The 21,497-nt window shown below is 37.0% G+C and overlaps 1 protein-coding gene across 1 annotated transcript in view; it reads right to left on the bottom strand.

Moving 5' to 3' along the window:
- The window catches only part of CDK14 (cyclin dependent kinase 14), a 582,239-nt gene that overhangs the window by 444,470 nt on the left and 116,272 nt on the right, over positions 1-21,497 (bottom strand). The window contains exon 3 of the mRNA XM_080818397.1: positions 5,844-6,089. Within this exon, the coding sequence (XP_080674523.1) occupies positions 5,844-6,089 (246 nt within the window). The remainder of the gene's footprint in view (positions 1-5,843; positions 6,090-21,497) is intronic.

Raw genomic sequence — 21,497 nt, 5'->3', positions numbered from 1 at the left:
TAAAGTTCCCATGCCAGTGCGTATGAAATGATCAGACCCATACGCCATCAAATGGGCTATAGAGTGGTATTACACAGGAAGTGTTATTGCCTCCATTTTCTGCCCAATAAGGAATCCAAAGGAAAAGAGTCTTTCTATAAAAGAGAGTATCATAAAATACCCTCTTCCATTGCAACAGGAGAGAGAGCAGAAAGGCAGTAGGTAAAAAGAACTCAGAACAAAACAGAGTATTATAGCACCACGTTAAAAGAGAAAAGAAACCATTTCCAACTTGAGGAGAAAAGAGCAAAGACATTTTTTTCTATGGCATATTGAATGGAGGCAAAAACTCCTACAAAGGAAAGAAAGCAAAGCAGTTTCCACACAAAGTAATATAAGTGGTCTGATACATAAGAAAGACTTCCTGGGGTAGAACAGGAAAGGGGAAGCCCAGTAAGAAACTCAAGAAAGAGAATCTAAAGGAAATTAACAATAAAAGAGAAACAGTGGAAATTTCTAGTTAAACATGGTGGTTTTAACACATGTATTTATCTCTCCCCATCACCAATCTGTACTAAACTGACAGTAAAGTCATAACACACAAGAGCAAATAGAACAAGTAAGAAGAATGCAGACAAGATACAAAAAAAAAAAAAAAAAAAATTGGAGATGGGAGACAGATGGATGGGAGGCCGCTGACAAGGACAATGACCAAAGGCATAAGTCAAGAAATCAGAATCCCAGAAACACTTAAGAATTGGAAGTTGAACTTCAACAAGGGGCCAAAAGCAAAGTGCTTAGTTGGAGTGGGTTTAAAGAACAGGCCATTCCCCTGGGAATTTGCCTTTCTCAGTCAGGTGTCTGCCCTACACTGAACCCTGGCAGACGTTATTCTCTGTAGAGGATGAACCACACAGGTCAGAACTGGGATACCAAGTACAGTGGAAATCATGATGAAGAGTCATACTGAATGGAAACAAAGCACAAGAAAGTTTGTGTAGGACTGGGAGACCCTGGGCCCCTTCTTGATCATCTCAGAAAAACAGCAATTAGGCTTTCATATCCTAAAAAATCGACTAGTAAGTTTGCTCTGGGGGATCAACTCAGCCAAGGAAAAAGATGGATTGATACTGACAATCTGATAGTCCTCCTATGAAAGGACTAGGTCTTCTCTAACATTCCCTACGCTAAGGCCTCCACTTGACAAGCACCAGTGGCACAAAGAACTTCCTGTCAACTATTTTGCACATTATTCATAATATGAGCTCAGTCAAGAGTTCTTTCCAAAGGCATGATCTAGACTCACCAAAATTAAAAATCTCATCAGACAATGCAGAGACCAAAAAAATAAACAGAAATAAAGAACTCAATGGAAACTCGAGATCATTTAGGAAGTATAGTAAAAAACAAACAAACAAACAACTCTTCAAAATTCCCCCAAGCTATATTTAGTATATTCAATTTTAAGATAGGAGACAATATATTATTCATCGAAAAAGAACAGGTTGATTTTCAAAAGAACATTTGAAGAAAAAGTGCTTTTGGAAATAAATGTTAGCATTAATCAAAAATTTAATTGAAGCATTAAAAAAATTTTAAAATGTCCATAAAGCAGAGAAAACCAGAAAGAAAATTAACAAATAAATAATAAAGAATATTTTCTGAAAGAAATTAATTTCAAAATTAAAAAGATTCCCTGAGTACCAAGAAAAAGGTCCACATCAGGGATGAAAACAAAGTCCTAGAAGTTTCCACAAAGAATGAGTTAGAAATCAGAATAGTCTAGGGCCTAAAATAACAATAAAGGGACCTAGAAAAGAACAAAGCAATGTCTTCAAAAGGCTATTGAAAAAAACTATTTTCTAAACTAGAATCCTAAACCCAGATAATTAATCAAGTTACCAAGTATGAAAAATGGCATGGTCATATGTCCAGTGACATAAACCAAGAACAAGAAAGACACATGACCCAAAGCTTAGGTATTTAACACAAAAATGATAGAAAAGAAACTTTTCAGGAAGATGGTGAAGGAAGCCTCAGGATAGCAGGCTTGGAGATCTAGTAGTCCAGACTGGATTAGAAGGACTGACAACTTCAAGGACAATCTCAAGGGAGGAAAAACTGATAGGTTACCCGATTCTGATTTGTTTCAGAAGTTTCATAGTTTTACTAAATAATCTGGGACCTCAATTTGTAACTAAAATTATAATAATTCATTATATCAATTATGAATAAATGAAGAGAAAGCAATTACAACTAAGAAAATCTAAAAGTCATGCAAAGAAGGATAAAGTTGCTAAATCATTATGCTGTACATCTAAGACTAATGAAACATTGTGTGTCTACTATACTTCAAGAAAAAAAATTTTTTTAAGTTCCTCAAGGAAAGAAATTGAATCATAGTATATCATGTGGCTTTGCTATGAACAGCATTTACAGCATCACAAGATTACAAACACCATGTATTAAAAGTCAAAAAGCAGGGGAAATACATTTGAGGATAGGAACACAACAGAGAAAATCCTCTCTTGATATGTTCCTCTGTACTCTGTAAATCGGTGGTTAGATCTCGAGGCCTGATCAGATTCAGGTTTAATTTTGTTGGTGCTCTGTGTAAACTTCTGTCGGGACATCATAATGTCTGGCTCTTGGTGATGTCCGCAAATACTGACAATCATTACCCACATGTATTACTTCACCAGGGATTACCAAATTGTGATTCCTAAATATATTATTCTTTCTTGATGCAGTAGTGGGATTATTTTTAAAAGATAAATTCACAGTCCCCTCCCCCCATCAAAATCAGGTTACCACGGGATAAATTTCACGTAGGAATCACAGAAAATAAATGCTTAGTCATTTGCTTTATTTATCAGTTTTCAATAGTGATTCTTGCTTTTATAAAGGTTTCCCTTGGGTTTTGTATGCTAATTTATAACCTGCTATTTCACTAACTTCTCTCTGTTTAGAGTATTTTCATTGATTCTTTTGGAATTTCCAGATACATCATTAAAAATCTGCAAGTAAAGATAATTTCACCTCCCTCTAACTTGCTTTCATTATTTATAACAATGTTATTCTGCTCTTTTGTCTCTTTTTTTTTTTTTCCTCATGGTTTCATATAGGATCCAACCAATAATTTTTCTACTGGTTATTTTAAGTAAAATGAATTATTCAGTAGTTTAAGACGGGGTGTGGCCAAGATAGCTTTTCTAGCTTCCTGGAATTAAGTTCTTTCATCTGTTTCACAAAGTTAAAAAATAAAGACAACCTAGCATACACTGAGATCTTCCCTCATCTGTTCTGCTCCAACATTTCTTTCTGGACCATGCCTTTCCTTTGTGCCCCCATTGAATGGGACCTACACAGAAGTCTGCTTGAGCACCTTCTATTCAGTGCAGGGCCTTGTCCTGGAACGGTGCTTCAATTTGACATTCTAGAGAAGTCACAGAAAGGCCAGCAGACTACTCCAGTATCAGTAAATCACCCTGGTCTCCTTGCACTCACCTACTCACAGAAGCCATCAAAGTCCCTCCCAGTTGCTGTCACTGTCCTAAGAATGTCCCAACAAGTTGCCAGTATGTACCTGATGGCAAGGGGGGGGGGGGGGGTCTGAGAATAGTCTCAAAGACTTCCCTGATTTCCATCCTCACACTTCCTAATACCATGCAGTTCTGAAAACTGCACATGGTCTGTTCTCCCTCACTTCTGTTCTGAGGTGCACGGAGATACTTGTCAACTGTAGTTGTTGTCAATATTACCTACTGGTTTTGCTTTTACTATACTAGTTGTTCTAGCTATGAGAGGAGTTTCAAAACCTATGCCACTGCCATCCTCCCAGACTCGTCTATTTCATCTTTTAAGTTATGTTTCAGCATTACTTTAGTAAAGATAACATGGAACTTTAGAGGAACTACAAAAAGCATCAGGCAAGATTCAACTTTCCTTGATAAGAACCGAAACTAATTCCTTATTAAATATTAAAAATATGGAAACTCCATGGTCATCACTTATATTATGATGCACACACTGACTTTTAAAACTACATAACCCCCAGTAGCAACAAGCACAGCCAGCACCCACATCCTTGTTTCTAACTACCACTTTTCAATAAAAAGAACTGGGATTCTTTGCAGAAATGGCTGGTTTTAGATCTGGGGTTGAGAAAAAACGCAATATAAGCCAAAAGTGTCTTGTTGGACCAGAAGGTAAGGACGTGTTCAAAAAAAAAAAAAGAGGGACGAAGACATCTCGAAAAGGCATAGGAACCAACCTAAAAGAGCTCCCAATGGCTAAAGTAGAAAGGATCTGAGCAACAAAAGAAGAAATGCACCAGCAGATCATAACTAGTATTAAGATAAAATACAGGACAGCTAGTTACATTTACATTTCAGATAAAAAGTAAATAATTCTTTAGTACAAGTATGCCTCACTGCAATATCTGAAAATGCCAATGTCTATATATCATTTTAGGTTGATATATAATATTATGATAACTATGTAGTAAAATATATATAATTCTCTTTCCATAACATAGGTTTAATCATTCCCAACAACTTCTTTCTCCTAAAATGCTACCAAATCTAAAAGTTCTCCCAGGAGTTAGTGATGTATCTGTGAACTAGACAGATGCTACCTCGCACTCACAGACAAGACTATGAGGTCAGTTTGGGAAAGAAATCAGATAATCAATGCTCCTCACAAATGCTGCATTGATAATATTTATTTTGGCTTCATTAACACAAAATGTGACTAGATTTGTGCAGTGTCATACAGTTTAATTGAATTGAAGTGTCAATACTCTTCTAGCAGTTGACATTTCTGGCTCTGTTTGCCCTCATCAAATTTAATATTTAATATTTGTAGAATGGCATGTTTCTTAGCAGGATGATAGAATCAAAATTCTCTTAGCATCCTCCTCTTACCTTTTAAACTCTTAGAACATCTACTAAGAAGGTTCTTAAGTGTAAGCTAAATCTGAAAATTACTTAATTCTAAAAGATCATAAGGGTTTTTACAAGGCTAAATGCAAGCTGGTTTTAGAAATATAAGTTTCAGTAAAAATTTACAGTCAAAAATTCACCTCAGAACGTTATACCTTCTTAGGTCAAAAGGCAACCCTTGCCTTAATTTAGCATAAGAAAATTTCATTACGATGAACAGGATTTCTCCTTAAGGAGACCAATTTCAACATCTAGCTCTTAAATTTTAAAACACTTACACTGGGGGCGCCTGGGTGGCTCAGTGGGTTAAAGCCTCTGCCTTCAGCTCAGGTCATGATCTCAGGGTCCTGGGATAGAACCCCATATCAAGCTCTCTGCTCAGCAGGGAGCCTGCCTCCCCCTCTCTCTCTGCCTGCCTCCCTGCCTACTTGTGATCTCTGACTGTCAAATAAATAAATAAAATCTTAAAAACAAAAACAAAAACAAAAACAGTTGCACTTAAACTGGAGCAAGACAAGTGAATACATTTGAACATTTACTCTGAAATGACATTCTTTGTGAATTTGCCAAACCCAAAACTATATTGCCCACAAAAACAGTAAAGTTCAATATCCTCTTCCAAGGGTTGGAAATACCAAAGGATCTTTCATTATAAATCCTCTAACTGGAAACAACTAGGGGAAAAAAATGATTTTTTCAAAAATCAGTTGAATCATTTCTCATTTGCTAGCTGGGTACTTATGAATAAAGAGTCTATATATAGATTTGTACTCTCTCTTCCCCCCAAAACACTAAACCACCCTGAGAGAGCGCACATAATAAGGCACTGAGAAAGCCCCTTGTCCTCTTCCAGCACAGCGGCCATGACTGTTAGAGGGACACTCCTTCAGCTTCCCCGCTGGTAAAGACGACCGCACTCACCGAGCTGGGGCTGGAGTGCCGCCTAACTTTGGGAGACTCTTTGCCAGTGGAGGAAGACTTAAAGTTGATGCAAGCATTGTTCTCCGAATGCACCCTCTTCACTTGATTAGCTGGTTTCTCAAATGGGTCAAAAGTGCTCTGTGTCCTCTGAACCCTGACTTTTTTATCCTCAGGAATTGTGTCCAAGGGTTTGATCACTGAGTCCATTCCCTGGCAGTTCCGTGTAGACATCTTTGTGACACATATCTAGGAAAAAAGGAAGAAAGAAAGAAAGAAATTCAAAACTCCCCACTGAAACTTGAGTATCATGAAACACTCGATTTATTATTCTAGAAAGCATGCTGATTTCCATTTCAGGAAATACCCAGAAAGTCCACACTCTAAAAACAATACCAGCTTAAATCCCAGTATGAAAAATTCCTCATAATTATTCCGCTTCTAGGGCAGACACTAAAAATGCTGTCCATAAAATGGGAAGCTTAAGGTTCAGACTACTAGTCCCCTAATGTGGTTCTTGACCCCGTCCCAATTTTTATCACCTGCCTGCAAGCGCAATGATTCTGAATCATTAGGAAGTTGGACAACTTGCCTTAATAAGAGTAATTTTTTTTAAATCAGTTGAGCTAAATCAGATGGGCATTTTAACTAACAGGTCATCACGGAAGCAGCGAACACAGCTAGAGTTAAAGATTACCATGTATTTCAAAAGTAAATCCATCCTATCCTAAGTTCATCTCCAAACTGGAATATAAAACTTGAGCAAATAAAAGAGGTAATGGTTAGAGATGTTGAAAAATTGAAAACAGTATTGTTTCTAATACCAAAACGAATGGATGCATAGAAATAATGCTGTAAAAGAGAAACACTGAGTAGCACTCATTTCAAAATCCACAAGACCCCTATTTGCTTCCCAACTTCCCTCATTCTCTTGCCTGCCTGCCCCAGTCTCTCGTTTTATTTTAGTCTCTGACTTTTGCCCCCATTGTTTCCTAGTCTATGTTCTAAGGCTTTCATTCTTCTTATACTCTGGAGACTTTGTTGTTCTTATTAAATAATTTTATGGCATCTAGCTTGTCTGTGAAGCAAGGTAAACTTTACTGTTCTCTCTAGAGAAAAGGTAATTCTGAAATTGCTTTTAAAGTTTTCTTTTTCTGGCTGTGAAGTTTCCATATCTTTATTTTTTAAAGCAGAAAAACAGAAGGAAATCCCATATTGCTAAAATAAAAAATATAAAGTATCTGAGTGTTACGTACAGGATTATTCCACATGAGGAATACATGTATGTATGCGTTTGAATGCATACAGATACAGATATACATGCAGACTCACAGAGACAGACAGAGACCTAAATATCTGTATGTGTATGTATAAGCACAGTGAAAGGAATAGAAGAAAACATACCAAACTGTTAACATAAGATGCCTCCAGACATGTGGAACTAAACTAGTAAAGGGTAAGATTACTAATTTTTTATATGCCTCACATTGTTTGAATTGCATAATAAACATGTCTGACAATGAAACTGTTTTAAACTGCTGAAGTAGGAAGGTAGATATAATTAAATTATTCCCTTCCTTAAAAATTTTTAAACAAACCAAAAAAAGGTTTAATCAAATCGTGGGGCACCTGGGTGTCTCAGTCAGTTAAACATCTACCTTTGGCTCAGGTGATGATCCCAGGGTCCTGCATCAGCTTCCTGCTCAGCAGGAAGTCTGCTTCTCCTACTCCCTCTGCCCCACCCCCCCCACCTGCTCCTCCTCTCTCAATCTCTCTCTCTCTCTCTCTGAAATAAATAAATTATTTTAAAAAAAAACAAAACTTAAGCATCCGTTCTGTCCTAAGTATGACTCAACTGCAAAGCACAAGTTGAATTTTAATTAAGTCAAATGAGAAGGATATCATCACACTTTGTAGCAAACCATAATACTACTGAAGGAGTCTTGGAAAGATTTAAGGCACATTTCTCTATCCATGATCAAAAACTAACAATTTATCACAAGTAGATGAGATGCACTCAATATTTTTAAGGATTTATGTTTTCTTCTTAAGGATATGATAGTAAGAGGCAATAGATGTGATGTGGGTATGAAACCACCCACATCAATGAGGCAAGTAGATTACAATAATGTATAAACACATGGGCCTGAGAAGTCAACAAACCCCAAGTATAAGAAACGCAAAGAAAAAACATGAAGGTACATCAAAATCAAATTGCTTTAAACCAGTAATATGTTAAAAAGGAGCCAGAAGGGATTTAAAAGATTTAAGTATGACAGTAAGTATCTAGAAACTAAATAATACAATAGGAGAATTGGAAAGTATCTTGAACTAAATGAAAATAACACAAAATATCAAAATGGTAGAATGTAGCTAGAGTACTCCAACCGGAGAATACTAAATGCATATAGTAGGAAAGAAGAAAGGTCTCCAAGCAATGTGACTATACCTTAAAATACCAGAAAAAGAAGAGCAAGTAAAACTCAAAATAAGTAGAAGAATGAAAATAATGAGTAAATAGCAGGATGTGAGTACACAAAATAGAAAACAGAAAGCAATAAAGAAAATCAATGAAACCAAAAGCTGGTTGGATTGTTTTCAGAGAAGATTTTTTTTAAAAATAAATAAATAAACCTCTAGCCAAGCTGATAAGAACAAAATGTAAAAAAACACATACTGCCAATATCAAAAATTGGAGAGGCATGATATCCTACAGACCTAAATATAATTATGAACAACCTTATGCCAATCAATTCAGCAACTTAGATGAAACAAATTCCTTAAAGGACAAAAACTACCAAAGCTCACTCCAGAAGAAACAGATAAACTAAATAAGTCTACGTCTATTAAAGAAATTAAATTTGTAGCCAAAAACTTTTCAACAAAGAAAAAGCAAGGGTTAGGCAACACTACTGGCAAAGTAAACCATACATTTAAGGGAGGAATAACATCAATTCTAGAGAAATGCTTCAAAAAAAAAATTAATGAGGCAAGAATACTTCCCAACTTATTATATGAAACCAACATCATTCTAAACCTACAACCAGACAAAAATATTATAAGAAAATTACAGACTGATTGCTCTCATGAATATAAATGTAGAAATCTTTAGCATGCTTTTAATAAACTTAATCCAATAGTATGTAAAAAGATAATAAATCATGAATAAGTAGAATTAACCCCAGGAAGGAGAGTAAGGCTTAACATTCAAAAATGTGTAGGTTACCATTTTAAGGGTGCCTGGGTGGCTCAGTTGGTTAAGCGTCTCATTCTTCATTTCAGCTCAGGTCATATCACAGGGTTGTGAGATCAAGCCCCACCTTGGGCTCTGCGCTGGGGATGGAACCTGCTTGAGATTCTCTCTCTCCCGCTCCCTCTGCCCCTCTCCCCACTCCCATTCACAAGCACTCTCGCTCTAACACACACAATATGTGTAGTTTACTATTTTAATAAATAATAGTAGCACACTGTTTCTAAAACAGTTCCCAGTGATGGCCATTTCCAGATATTCACACTCTTACTTAGTCCCCAGACCTTGAATGTGGGCTGTACTTTTTGACTTGTATCCAATAAATAGAATGGCAGAAATCATGGAATATCACTTCAGAGAAATAATTATAAAAAGACTATAGCTTCTGTATTGGTACTCTTTCCCTCTCTCTTAGATCATGTAGTCCTAAGGAAGGCCAGCTGCTATGCCATAAGGCAGCCCTGTCAAGAGGCACATGTGCAGAAAGACTGGGGCCTGAAAACACCAACACGATCTGTGCTTTCAAGTACAACCACAGCTCTGGTCTATTGCTTGATCAGAACTTCAGAGAGACCCTGAGCCAGAGGTACCCAGCTAAGGAGTATCTGAATTCTAAATTCACAGAAAATATTAAATAAACCATGTTTGCTGTTTTAAGATGTTAAGATTTGGGATAATCTGTTATGCAGCAATAAATAATACACAGATATTATTAATCATATGATCACCTCAATAGACTCAGAAAAAGCATCTGACAAAATCCAGTACCCATTTATGATAAAAACACTACCAATTAAAAATAGAAACACAGAATGGCTAAAATTAACAACATAGGAAGCAACAGGTGTTGGCCAGGATGTGGAGAAAAAGGAACACTTGTGCACTGTTGGTGGGAATGTAAACTGGAGAAGCCACTGTGGAAAACAGTATGGAGGTTCCTCAGAAAGGTAAAAATAGAAATATCTTACGATATAGCAATTACATTACAGGGTATTTTCCCAAAGAATATGAAAACACTAATTCAAAGGAATACATGGATCCCTGTGTTTATAGCAGCTTTGCAACAGCCAAGACAATGGAAGCACTCCGAGTGGCCACTGAGAGATAAATGGATAAAGAAGATGTGGTATATACATACACTGTAATATTATTCAGCCATAAAAAATGAAATCTTGTCATTTGCAACAACATGGACAGAACTAGAGAGTATAATACTGAACGAAGTAAGTCAGTCGGAGAAGGAGAAATACTGTATGATTTCACTCATATGTGGAATTTAAGAAACGGAATAAACAAGCAACGAAAAAAAAAATAAGAGAGAGACAAATCAAGAAAGAGACTCTTAACTCTCAAGAACAAACTGATGCTTACCAAAGGGGAGGTGGTGGGGGGGGTTGGGTGAAATAGGTGATGGGGATTAAGGAGTGCACTTGTGATGAGCACAGGGTGATGTATGGAAGTGTTGAATTACTGTATCGTACACCTGAAACTAATATAACACTATATATTAACTAACTGAAATTAAAATACAAACTTCAAAAAAATAGAAGAAAACTTCTTCAAGCTGGAAAAAAAAAAAGCAGTGTGACATAAATTTAGTGGTGAGAAACTGAATACCTTCCTCCTAAGAACAGGAACAAATCAAGGATGTCCACTCTAATCACTGACTTAACATTATATTATAAATTCTAGAAAATGCTACAAGGCAGGAGATAAGAAATAATAAGCATCCACACTGGAAAGGAAGAAGTAAAGCTGATTTTATTCACAGAAGATATCATCCAGGTAGAAAATCCAATGAAATTTAGAGAAAAAAACCCACTAGAATTAATAAGTAAGGGGCACCTGGGTGGCTCCATGGGTTAAAGCCCCTGCCTTCAGCTCAGGTCAAGATCCCAGGGTCCTGGGATAGAGCCCCACATTGGGCTCTCTGCTCAGCAGGGAGCCTGCCTCCTCTTCTCTCTCTGCCTGCCTCTCTGCCTACTTGTGATCTCTGTCTGTCAAATAAATAAATAAAATCTTTAAAAAAAAAAAGAATTGATAAATAAGTTCTCAAGGGTGCAAGATATAAGATCAATATACAAAAACATTAGTATTTCTAGATATTAGCAACCAATTAGAATTTTAAAATAAAAAAACAATTTACAAAAAATAAAGACAATAAAAAACAATTTGGAAGAGCTTTGAACAATATAAAATATTTAGTGATAATTCTGACCAAATACATGCAAGATCTATATACAAGAACTATAAAACATGGCTGAGAAAAGTAAAACCTGAAGAAAGAAAAAAAGAAAAGAAAAAAATCCACAGGTCTTTCAATTTACTGTGACACTTTGGGGAAGAAGCTAATCTCTGTGTTTCAGCCATAAAATATTACTAGTTTCTTAATTTAAAAGGAGATTTACATATGCATATATAAATCAAGTATAAATGTGTATATAATGTATATAATGTATAAATGTATACATTATAATGTATATCTATATATTTAATATATATTTAATAACTTATATATTATATATTTAATATAATTTAATATATTAATATATATTTAATATATAATGATTAATATATAATGTAAATATTGCATATATTTAATATACATTTATATATTTAATCTATATATAGATTAAATATATAAATGTATATAAAATGTATATAAAATGATAATATAAAAAGATGCAAACATGGACTGAACTGATACATGGATAATGGGAAAACGGTGACCATATTTGGACTGCAACTCTATCCTTGAAAACAGCACCAGGAAGTATACAGCCATAGAAACATCTCTTAGTTTTGCAAAGGAGAATATGGAGCTAACCCTACATTCTATTAAACCCTAGATTCTATTATTATTATTCTATTATTATTCTATTATTCTATTATTTATTCAAGGTCTTTGAACATTCTTAGTAAAATATATTTTATCAGATAGAATACTGGGTTTGCCGAATGTTTATAGCAGCAATGTCCACAATAGCCAAATGATGGAAAGAACCTAGATGTCCATCAACAGAGTAATGGATAAAGAAGATGTGGGGTATATATATATACACAATGGAATACTATGCAGCCATCAAAAACCCCCGAAATCTTGTCATTTACAATGACATGGAGGGAACTAGAGGGTATTAAGCTAAGCAAACTAAGTCAATCAGAAAAAGACAATAATCATATGATCTCTCTGATATGAGGAATTTGAGAGGCAGGGCAGGGCGTCGTGGGGGTAGCGAGGGGAAAAATGAAACAAGATGGGACCGGGGAGGGAGAAAAACCATATGAGACTTTTAATCTCATGAAACAAACTGAGGGTTATTGGGGGGTTGTGGGGGAGGGATAGGGTGGTTGGGTTATGGGCATTGGGGAGGGTATGTGTTACGGTGAGTGCTGTAAATTGTCTAATTTAGGACTGAAGATTCACAGACCTGTACCCCTGAAGCAAATAATACACTATATGTTAATAAAAAAAATAAAAATAAAATAAAATAAAATGAACATTGGGTTTTCTTCTATTATGTGAAAAACTTTTATGAGGGAAGTTTAACTATGCAGTATAAACTTGTAACACATATACACCAACACAGCTACAGCAAAATACATTAGCAAGGGCTAAATGACAAATGTCACTTCAACATCTCAGCAGAGGAAAGAAGAGCTAGCTATAAGGACACCATCAAAGCTGAAAGAATGAACTTAATACTTAATGAGTTCCTGGAATCACATAAACTCATATAAACCTTTCATTTGCCATTCTTTGTGCTAACAGTTCTGACAAAAATAAGACTTACAAGGTTTTCTGTTAAGTTGAGGAGAAAGATGTACTCTAACTGGAAATTTGGATAAATTCTCTGAATCTATATATTTAAACAAGAGAGATTCTTATGGAATGTACTGCCAAGTAAGGCCTTATGTATTTCCTCAAGCTTTGTATTAAGGGACCCACATTTTTATGTCCAGTCAGGTGGCCTCTCATTTCTTGACCTGTCTATAGCACACTTGATAATTATAAAAATCAGTGTGAACTATGCACTGTGGAAAACCAGCTTCTCTAAAGTCTTCTAACATGAAGGCAGAAGAGTGGCAGCCTTTTCCTAATTTTTTTTTTTTAAGATTTTATTTATCTATTTGACAGAGAGAGATCACAGTAGACAGAGAGGCAGGCAGAGAGAGAGGGAGAGAGGGAAGCAGTCTCCCTGCTGAGCAGAGAGCCTGATGCGGAACTCGATCCCAGGACCCTGAGATCATGACCTGAGCCGAAGGCAGCGACTTAACCCACTGAGCCACCCAGGCGCCCGCCTTTTCCTAATTTTGATGGGAAAGAGTATTTCATAAAATTTCCTAAACTTTAAATATTTCCCACAAACATTCTTAAGCACTTCAAAAATCTACTGTTTTTGCCTTCTACCAACAAACAACAAAATACAAGCAGAAAATTGTCATTAACATAAAGTAAACTTCCTTAAAATAGTGTACTTGTATGGAAACATGCCTATGGTTGTGATTTTCTTTGTTACATTCACCACATATTTCTTGCTAGTTAGTTCCTATTTCATATGATACTTTTACAATGTATCTGTATCCCACAGTGGTTTGCAAAGACCCATTCTTTCCAGGTACCCCAGAAACAGCACATCGGGGACTCAGAATCTTCTTATCCATTTCCACACAGGCAAGAAAGTTGTTTGCATTACTGCGCCCTCTTCCCACAGTACCTCACTCAGTGCCTGGCCCACCAGAAAGCTCAGTAAGGTTCTGTCAAATTAAAAGATCAGATGGGAGAAAGTTCATTCAAACAGGTAGTCTTCTGGGGCGCCTGGGTGGCTCAGTGGGTTAAAGCCTCTGCCTTCGGCTCAGGTCATGATCTCAGGGTCCTGGGATCGAGCCCCACAGAGGGCTCTCTGCTCAGCAGGGAGCCTGCTTCCTCCTCTCTCTCTGCCTGCCTCTCTGCCTACTTGTGATCTTTCTCTGTCAAATAAATAAGTAAAATTTATTAAAAAAAAAAACAAAAAACAGGTAGTCTTCTTGCTGTTGCTAATAGGACTGAAGCTCTGAAACAATTCTCATCCGAAAGCTATTGTCAAAAAGACAGCAGTCTTGATACAAAAATAATAAATATACAAATTTATGCATAAAATGCTGTCAACAATTTTTTTAAGGACAAGCTCCTTGCGATACGCAGAATTCTAAAATGACACCTCATGTCCCCCACCTCTGGAAGGCAGAGAGCTCACGACTATACCCCAATGCTATGTCTCTCACCTTTCAATAATCCCCTCCCCTTTGAGAGTGTATACAAGAAGCTATCATTCCTATGATTATATTCTGTGATGTGGCAAAGATGGAGAATATCCTGAGCGGACCTGACCTCATCAAGGCAAGCTCCTGAAAAGCAGAGAGCTTCCTTCAGCTAGTTGTAGGAAAAAAGGGGAGATGTGATCTGCGTAGCCTGGAAGAAAACAAACACGTTACACTTTGAACTGAAATGGGGGCCACATGGCACAGCATGGGGTGAGCTGAGAGGGCTCATTGGCTGACAGCTAGCAGGCAAATGGCGACAATGGTCCTGTTGGAACCACAAGCAAATTATTTCTGCCAATAACCAGCGAGCTGCTTAAGAGGATCCTGAGCCCCAGGTACAAACCACAACCATGCCCAACATCTTGATTTCGAGGGAGCCTGAGGGCAGAGAAACCAGCCCTGCTGCGCCTGGATGTCTACAGAAACAGAGCTAAGAAGCTAGTACGTTTCTGGTGATAAGTTACACAGCAATAGAAAACTAATACACTTGCTTAACTGAAATTGCTTGCAGTGCTTTGACATCTGAGCAGAATGTCTAATCTTAAGAACGTGTCGCAGATACCACTTTCTGAGTTTGATAGACTGTATCAGATCCAGGAAAAAGTCAGTGATGATTCTTATGGCCATTATCAATAAATGACCACATATTGAGAGTTTTCTCCATTAGCATTTTAAGCTCACAAGTTCGCTACATAATTCAGGTTATACACAATTAATGCTGGTCTCCACGTTGCCTGGGCTTATGTGAATAACACCATTATCAGCACCTGCTTTGTACATGTATCTTCATCCAGGAAAGTAATCTATCCTTGAATTTTCCACATAGGACCGAATGACTGTTCTGGAAAAGTTTCAAGTTTCCGATATTTGGGACAAACATCTTAAACATGATCTAGCCAGCTCTGTTAACCAGAAGCAGAACAGAAGGAAGCATCTAGGCCCTTCATAAAGATATAGGGCACCAGCCTTGTCAACCTCATGAGCTTGTCAAGCAACTCACCTTGCAGACCCCAAAGAGAAGTGGGAGGGGTTGGGTCCAGAGAGAGATGCAGGCCAGATGAAGGAAGAACAGCACTCCTTCCCCCGAGAAAGCCGCAATTTCTGGCAGCTTGAAGAATAAAATTATTGAAGAACCCAGGGCACACAAAGAGAAGAGTGAGCACACTGGAATACTAGCAGGGAAAGAGGGTTCTAGAAGTCAGGTTATCCACTGGTACTACTCCCTGGTGCCCAAGTGGTCATCTGATTCCTTCTACCAGCCTGTCAGCAACCTAAATAAACATTCCCCCTACCCAAAGAGAATCTCTTTCTTCCCACAACAAAATGCTTGAAGACATATAAAAGTCTTAAAGACACATAAAATCTAATACTTTAACAAAACTAAAGGACCAAAGCATGGTATGTCAAACTGGGAAAAAAATCAATGGGAACCCATAACCTCAAAAGGCAGATTTTTCCAACCACCAAACAGTAGCTCTTTGATGCATTACTAACTTTCATGTGTACCTCTAGAGCCCAGGTTTTGGTCTATGTTCCAATTCTCCACTATGAAAAAAGAGGAATCCTTGAAAGGTAATCCGATTCCAGTTCACAGGGCAGGAAACACAAAATAGCTGTGAAATATCCAGCTGTTACCAGAAAACTAAGATCCTTTCAAAAATGTCAGGGGACAATGCTAGAATGGACAAAGGAGTCTGCCTATAGGGATTCCTAATAGCCAAACGGTGATTATGTATTTGGGCATCACAAGGAAAATAAAATCATGGTTAAATGAAAAAAGCTGAGTTAGGGAAAGACCATTATGATTTCAAAAGAGAAAGGTTTTTATAAAGGGCAAAGGCAGTTATGAAATAAAAGAAGCATGAACATAATAGGATATGGCTGATTTTAACCCATGGAACTAACTGCAGAGAGTAAGGAGGAAGGCAGGCAACTACTGCTAGAAAAAGGAAGAACTGTACCCAAAGCAGGAACGACTGGTCAGGGCCTGAAGAGAGCCTAAGGAGCACCAGCGTAGGAAGGGCAGCAACAAGGGTACACTCTAATACCAGGGCAGGTCAATATAACACAGTAACAGACAGAAGAGCATGCGATGTTGCCTAAGCAATATTTACAAAGAACATACCTGGTAGAAAGACACCAGATTACAAAGGAAACATCTGTGAAACCAAGGCAGGAGGCATTTTTTGGAAATGAGTTAAATTTTAATAACTAAGTGAAATTTAACCCCTAAAAAATAATAATAAAAAAAAAAAGAACCCAAATGACTGCTAACCAGTAACACAGATCTGAGTCACTGTGGAAAAAGCAACCAAGACCCCAACAGTCAACAGCTCAGGTCCTATAAACCCAGCTGTTCTGAAAAGGCATTGGTTTGTCTGTGGATCTGTAAAGATTACACTACACCAAGAAGATTGAAAAAATATCACTAAAACCCCTGCAAATAATTTAAATAAGTAGCTCTATAACCCAGGAAGATATAAAAAGACACATAGAAATAATAATAAACTTCATTAAACCCACAATGTTGGTGTTTTAAATAGGATGAATATAAGTACAGTAATATAATTTGCAATAATCATATCTGTGCTTGTTTTCCTTATTTGTGTCATCTTCAATTTCTTTCATTAATGTCTTGTTTTTAGAGTATAGGTCTTTCACACCTCCTTGGCTAAATTTATTCCTAGCTATTTTATTCCTTTTTAATGCAAATATAAATGGAACTGTTTTCTTAAATTCTCTAATAGTTACTAGTGTATAGAAACACAACACATTTCTCTATATTGATTTTGTATCCTGCAAATTTAATAAATTCATTTATTAGTTCTAATAGATTTTGGGGGGAGGGTTTAAGATTTTCTATGAGTAGTATCATGTCATCTGCAAATAGTGGCAGTTTTACTTCTTCCCTTCCAATTTGAATGCATTCTATTTCTTTTTCTTGCCTAACTGCTATAGCCAGGACTTCCAATACTATGTTAAATAAAAGTGGCAAGAGTGGGTATCCTTGTCTTGCTTCTGATCTTAAAGGAAAAGCTTTCCGCTTTTCACCATTGAGTATGATGTTAGCTTGGGTCTGTCATGTATGGCTTTTATTCTGTTGAGGTACATTCCCTCTATGCCTACTTTGTTGAGTTTTTCATCTTAAGTGGGTGTGGAATTTTGTCAAATGCTTTCCCAGCAGCTGCTGAGATGATCCTACGATTTTTATCCTTTGTTTTGTTAATGGGACAGATCTGTTTCAACAGGCAAGAACAAAAGTGGAAACAAATGGGACTATATCAAACTAAAAGCTACTGCACAGTGAAGGAAACCATCAACAAACAAAAAGGCAACCTACTAAGTGGGAGAAGATATTTGCAAGTGATATATCCAATATGGGGTTCAATCTAAAATATATCTTTATAGAACTCATACAACACAATATAAAAAAAAATCTGAATAAAAAAATGGGTAGAAGACCTGAATAAACACTTTTCTTAAGACACAGAAATTGTCCACTGGTACGTGAAAATGCAAATCAAAATCACAATGAGATATTACCTCCCAGCATCAGAAGGGCTAGTATTAAAAAAACAAGAAATAACAAGTGATGATGAGAATGTGTAAAAAAAAGTAATTCTCATGCACTGTTGGTGAGAATGTAAATTTGTGAAGTCACTACGGAAAACCGTTTGGAGGTGCCTCAAAAAATTAAAAATAGAAATATTATATAATCCAGCAATTCCACTTCTGAGTATTAATCCAAAGAAAACAAAAACACTAATCCAAAAAGACATCAGCACACTATGTACGTCAAAACATTATTTAACCAAGAGAGGAAAGCAACCTAAATGTCCATCAACAGATGAGTGAATAAAAAAGGTGTTTAATACATACAGTATATATAAATACCATGGACTATTACTCAGCCATATAAAAGAATGAAATCTTGCCATCTGCAACAATATGAGTGGACCCACGGGATATGATCCTAAGTGAAATTCAGACAGAGAAAGACAAACACCATATGCTTTCACTTATATGTGAAATCTAAAAAATCTATATGTGGAATCTAAGAAAAACAAAACAAATGAAACAGATTCGTAAATACAAAAACAAACTGATGGTTGCCAAAAGAAAAGGGGTTGGGGGGATGGATGAAATAGGTAAAGGGAACTAGGAGGTACAGTCTTTCAGTTGTAAAATAAATAAGACATGGAGATGTACAGCATAGGAAATACAGTCAATAATATGGTAGCAACTTTGTACAGTGACAGACAGTAACTAGACTATTACAGTGACCATTCTGTAATATATATAAATATCAAAGCACTATATTTATATACCTGAAACTAATACAATATTATATAGCAATTATTCTTCAATTTTACTACAAGACTCTTCTCAAAAATTACCTTTGCTCCGAAGCCTTTGTTGATTAAATCCCACTCAGCACTTAGTTTTGCTCTAATATTTCGCATACCCTGGACTATAATTATTCTTCTTGTGATACTTTAACCTCAACAATTTGACTGTCTCCTGTTTTCTATTTTATAGCCTCCGCCTCATCCCCCCCCAAACCCCCGCCAAGAGCATTTTCTCCTTCAAATCTCCACCCAAAGGGTCTAGCAAAGGTTTTTGACTAATTTGAGAAAGTAAGGACTTTACGTTGATTAAGAGTGGTTTTCTCAAATGATATAGGGTCAGAAGAAAACACCTTTGGTTCCTCTTCCCAAAGCCAATCACAGGAAATAGGAGGGCTATCAGTAATACCTGAAAATAACAGACATTCCAATATTAATGGGAATAAGGCTCTGTCTTCTCTATGACTAGCACTTCTGTTCCTTGTTCCTGTTGTGTGGAAACTAAAGTGACAAAGTTTACATAAGCAGAGATGTCTCATGGTACTTGAAGGCAGATAAAGAAGAAGAAATCATCACCAATACCAAAATAAACTTCTGGGTTTTTTTTTTTTTTTTTTCCCAGTAAATTCAATAGAACCTAGAATTCAAACAAGGTTAGAGATGCACCCATATATTTGGGTGTTCATGTGAATCAATTATTTTGGTTCACTGGACATTAACAGGGGTCTGTACATTAGCTGGAGGACTCAAATCTCAGTAAAAATTGTTAGAAACTCAAACAGTGTTGGAGGCTCCGAAAGTCACAGTTTGGCCTACGATTTTAGCTTGGAGCTATGTAAAATCCAGACAACTGTCTACCAAACTCACAGCAGTGGATTTGAAAGAGCACAACTTAATTCAGTTAAGGTTGGCATTCATTTCAAGTGAATTCATTCAGGCTGAAAATTGTCCCTTTGAATCAACCGTTTTCTGGTGATTGGCATTTTATTGAGTTCATGGTGTGATCTTCTCCACTTCTTCGCCCCACACTCTTCACGAAGCCAGACACCACAGAAAGAACTGGTTTAAAGGAGTCTACGCTGATGCACAGCAAATAAGCATGATGCATGAGGCAGGAAGCTAAGTCATGGTCTTCTGAGGTTCATGGAAGAAATATCCATGATCCGTCCATACAAAGCTGGCGAATATAAATACAGAAAAGTTTTGATACTGCAACAACTCTTATGTTTGTTTTTCTCCTCATCCATTACCCTGTGAGGGTCTGATGGGTTTCTCCTCTCAAAATCTGCTCCCAATAAAAAACCCATCATCAGTCATCTATAAGTTTTTGGACACTTAAATCAGAACATAACCTCTCCCAGAATTACTTGAACTTTAAGAATTATAGAACAAAAAGCTTCATCCCTTTTAAAAAGAATTTCAGCTACGGGTGCGTAGTGGGCAAGGTATTCTGGTGGGGGTAGGGGGATGGAGTAGGAAGAATTTCTAATGCCACTGGCATCATAACCCACAACAGCTACCCTCATCTCTAACCTCAGCTTGCAAGATCTAAAGTATGCTCCCTCTCTTTGATTGTGGTCTTCTTTTTCTCACATGTGTGCATGTGTGTGCATTATGTGTGCATGCATGTGTGTGTGCCAAGGTTACACAGAGCAAAGACATGGGATGTGTTATCTATATGTACATAAGGGGATATACGCATGGGTGTATTTTTATTTACAGCTATGTAATGTTATCAGAACCAAGACCTTGCCTAAAATCACCTTCAGAATATTAGCTAACATCCAGGCAAGCCTCCTGTCCACCTAAGTCATGTAGGTGACTGACAACAAGTCACTTAAACTGTCTGCATCTCAGTCTTTTCATTTGTAAAATGATACAGCTGAAGTAAATAGCTCTTAAGATCTTTTACAGCTCGACTCTTCTGTTACGAACTCAAGGCAGCAGTTTACAACTGGTAAATGGTTTTAAATAGATTAACTACATAAGGCCAGACACAAAAATTCATTTCTTTGTGCTTCCGTTTACATTGCATTTCACTTAGGATTTTAGGTTTAGAAAGAAGGCGGACAGGTTCACGCCACGAACACCTCCAGGTCTCCCCAGGCTCTGTGGGCCTGCCTTAACTCCCAAATCCTGGCACTGCCACTCTCACGGCTGCTCAGTGATGGCGTCCTGGGCCACCTGGCTGCCAGATTATTTGTGAGCAGCACGATGTAGCAGTCACATCGCACGATGTTTGGCAACCCTGGTTCTGTCGACTAAATGCCAGTCGTGTCCTTATGTCACTGCCACTGTCACAACTACAAATGCCCTCGCAAAACAACTAGATCATTTTTACATTGTACTTCATCATTTGTCACTTAAATGAATGCTGTCTTGTACGCTTTCACATAAGCCACTGTGGAATTTGTTGTCATATGTTCGGTTTATTTTGCTGGGATGGGAGGAGGTCTTTGTTTTGCAGTTTCTCATGTGTTCACTGCATTTCTCTTACCAAACTGGAAACATCTTGAGCACAGAAATCATTATCTTCCATTTCTTAAATGTTTCTGAAAGCCCAAAAGATGGCACAAATGTGTGTTCTGTTAACATCTACTCAAAGATGGACTATCTTCCTTATTAAGAACCTTCCCCTTTAACTAAACATAGGCCGTTAAAAAAATAAGTCCTACCTACATACAATGAGGCATCTTCCAAGCCCAGATCTTTTCCATTCAATGAAAAGAGTTTCACCAGCTGTACCACTCACCAGAT

The sequence above is a fragment of the Martes martes genome (assembly GCF_963455335.1).
Source record: "Martes martes genome assembly, chromosome: 11".
NCBI lineage: Eukaryota > Metazoa > Chordata > Mammalia > Carnivora > Mustelidae > Martes > Martes martes.
Note: the sequence above shows the minus strand (reverse complement) of the source record. Positions and strands in the feature narration are given on the sequence as shown.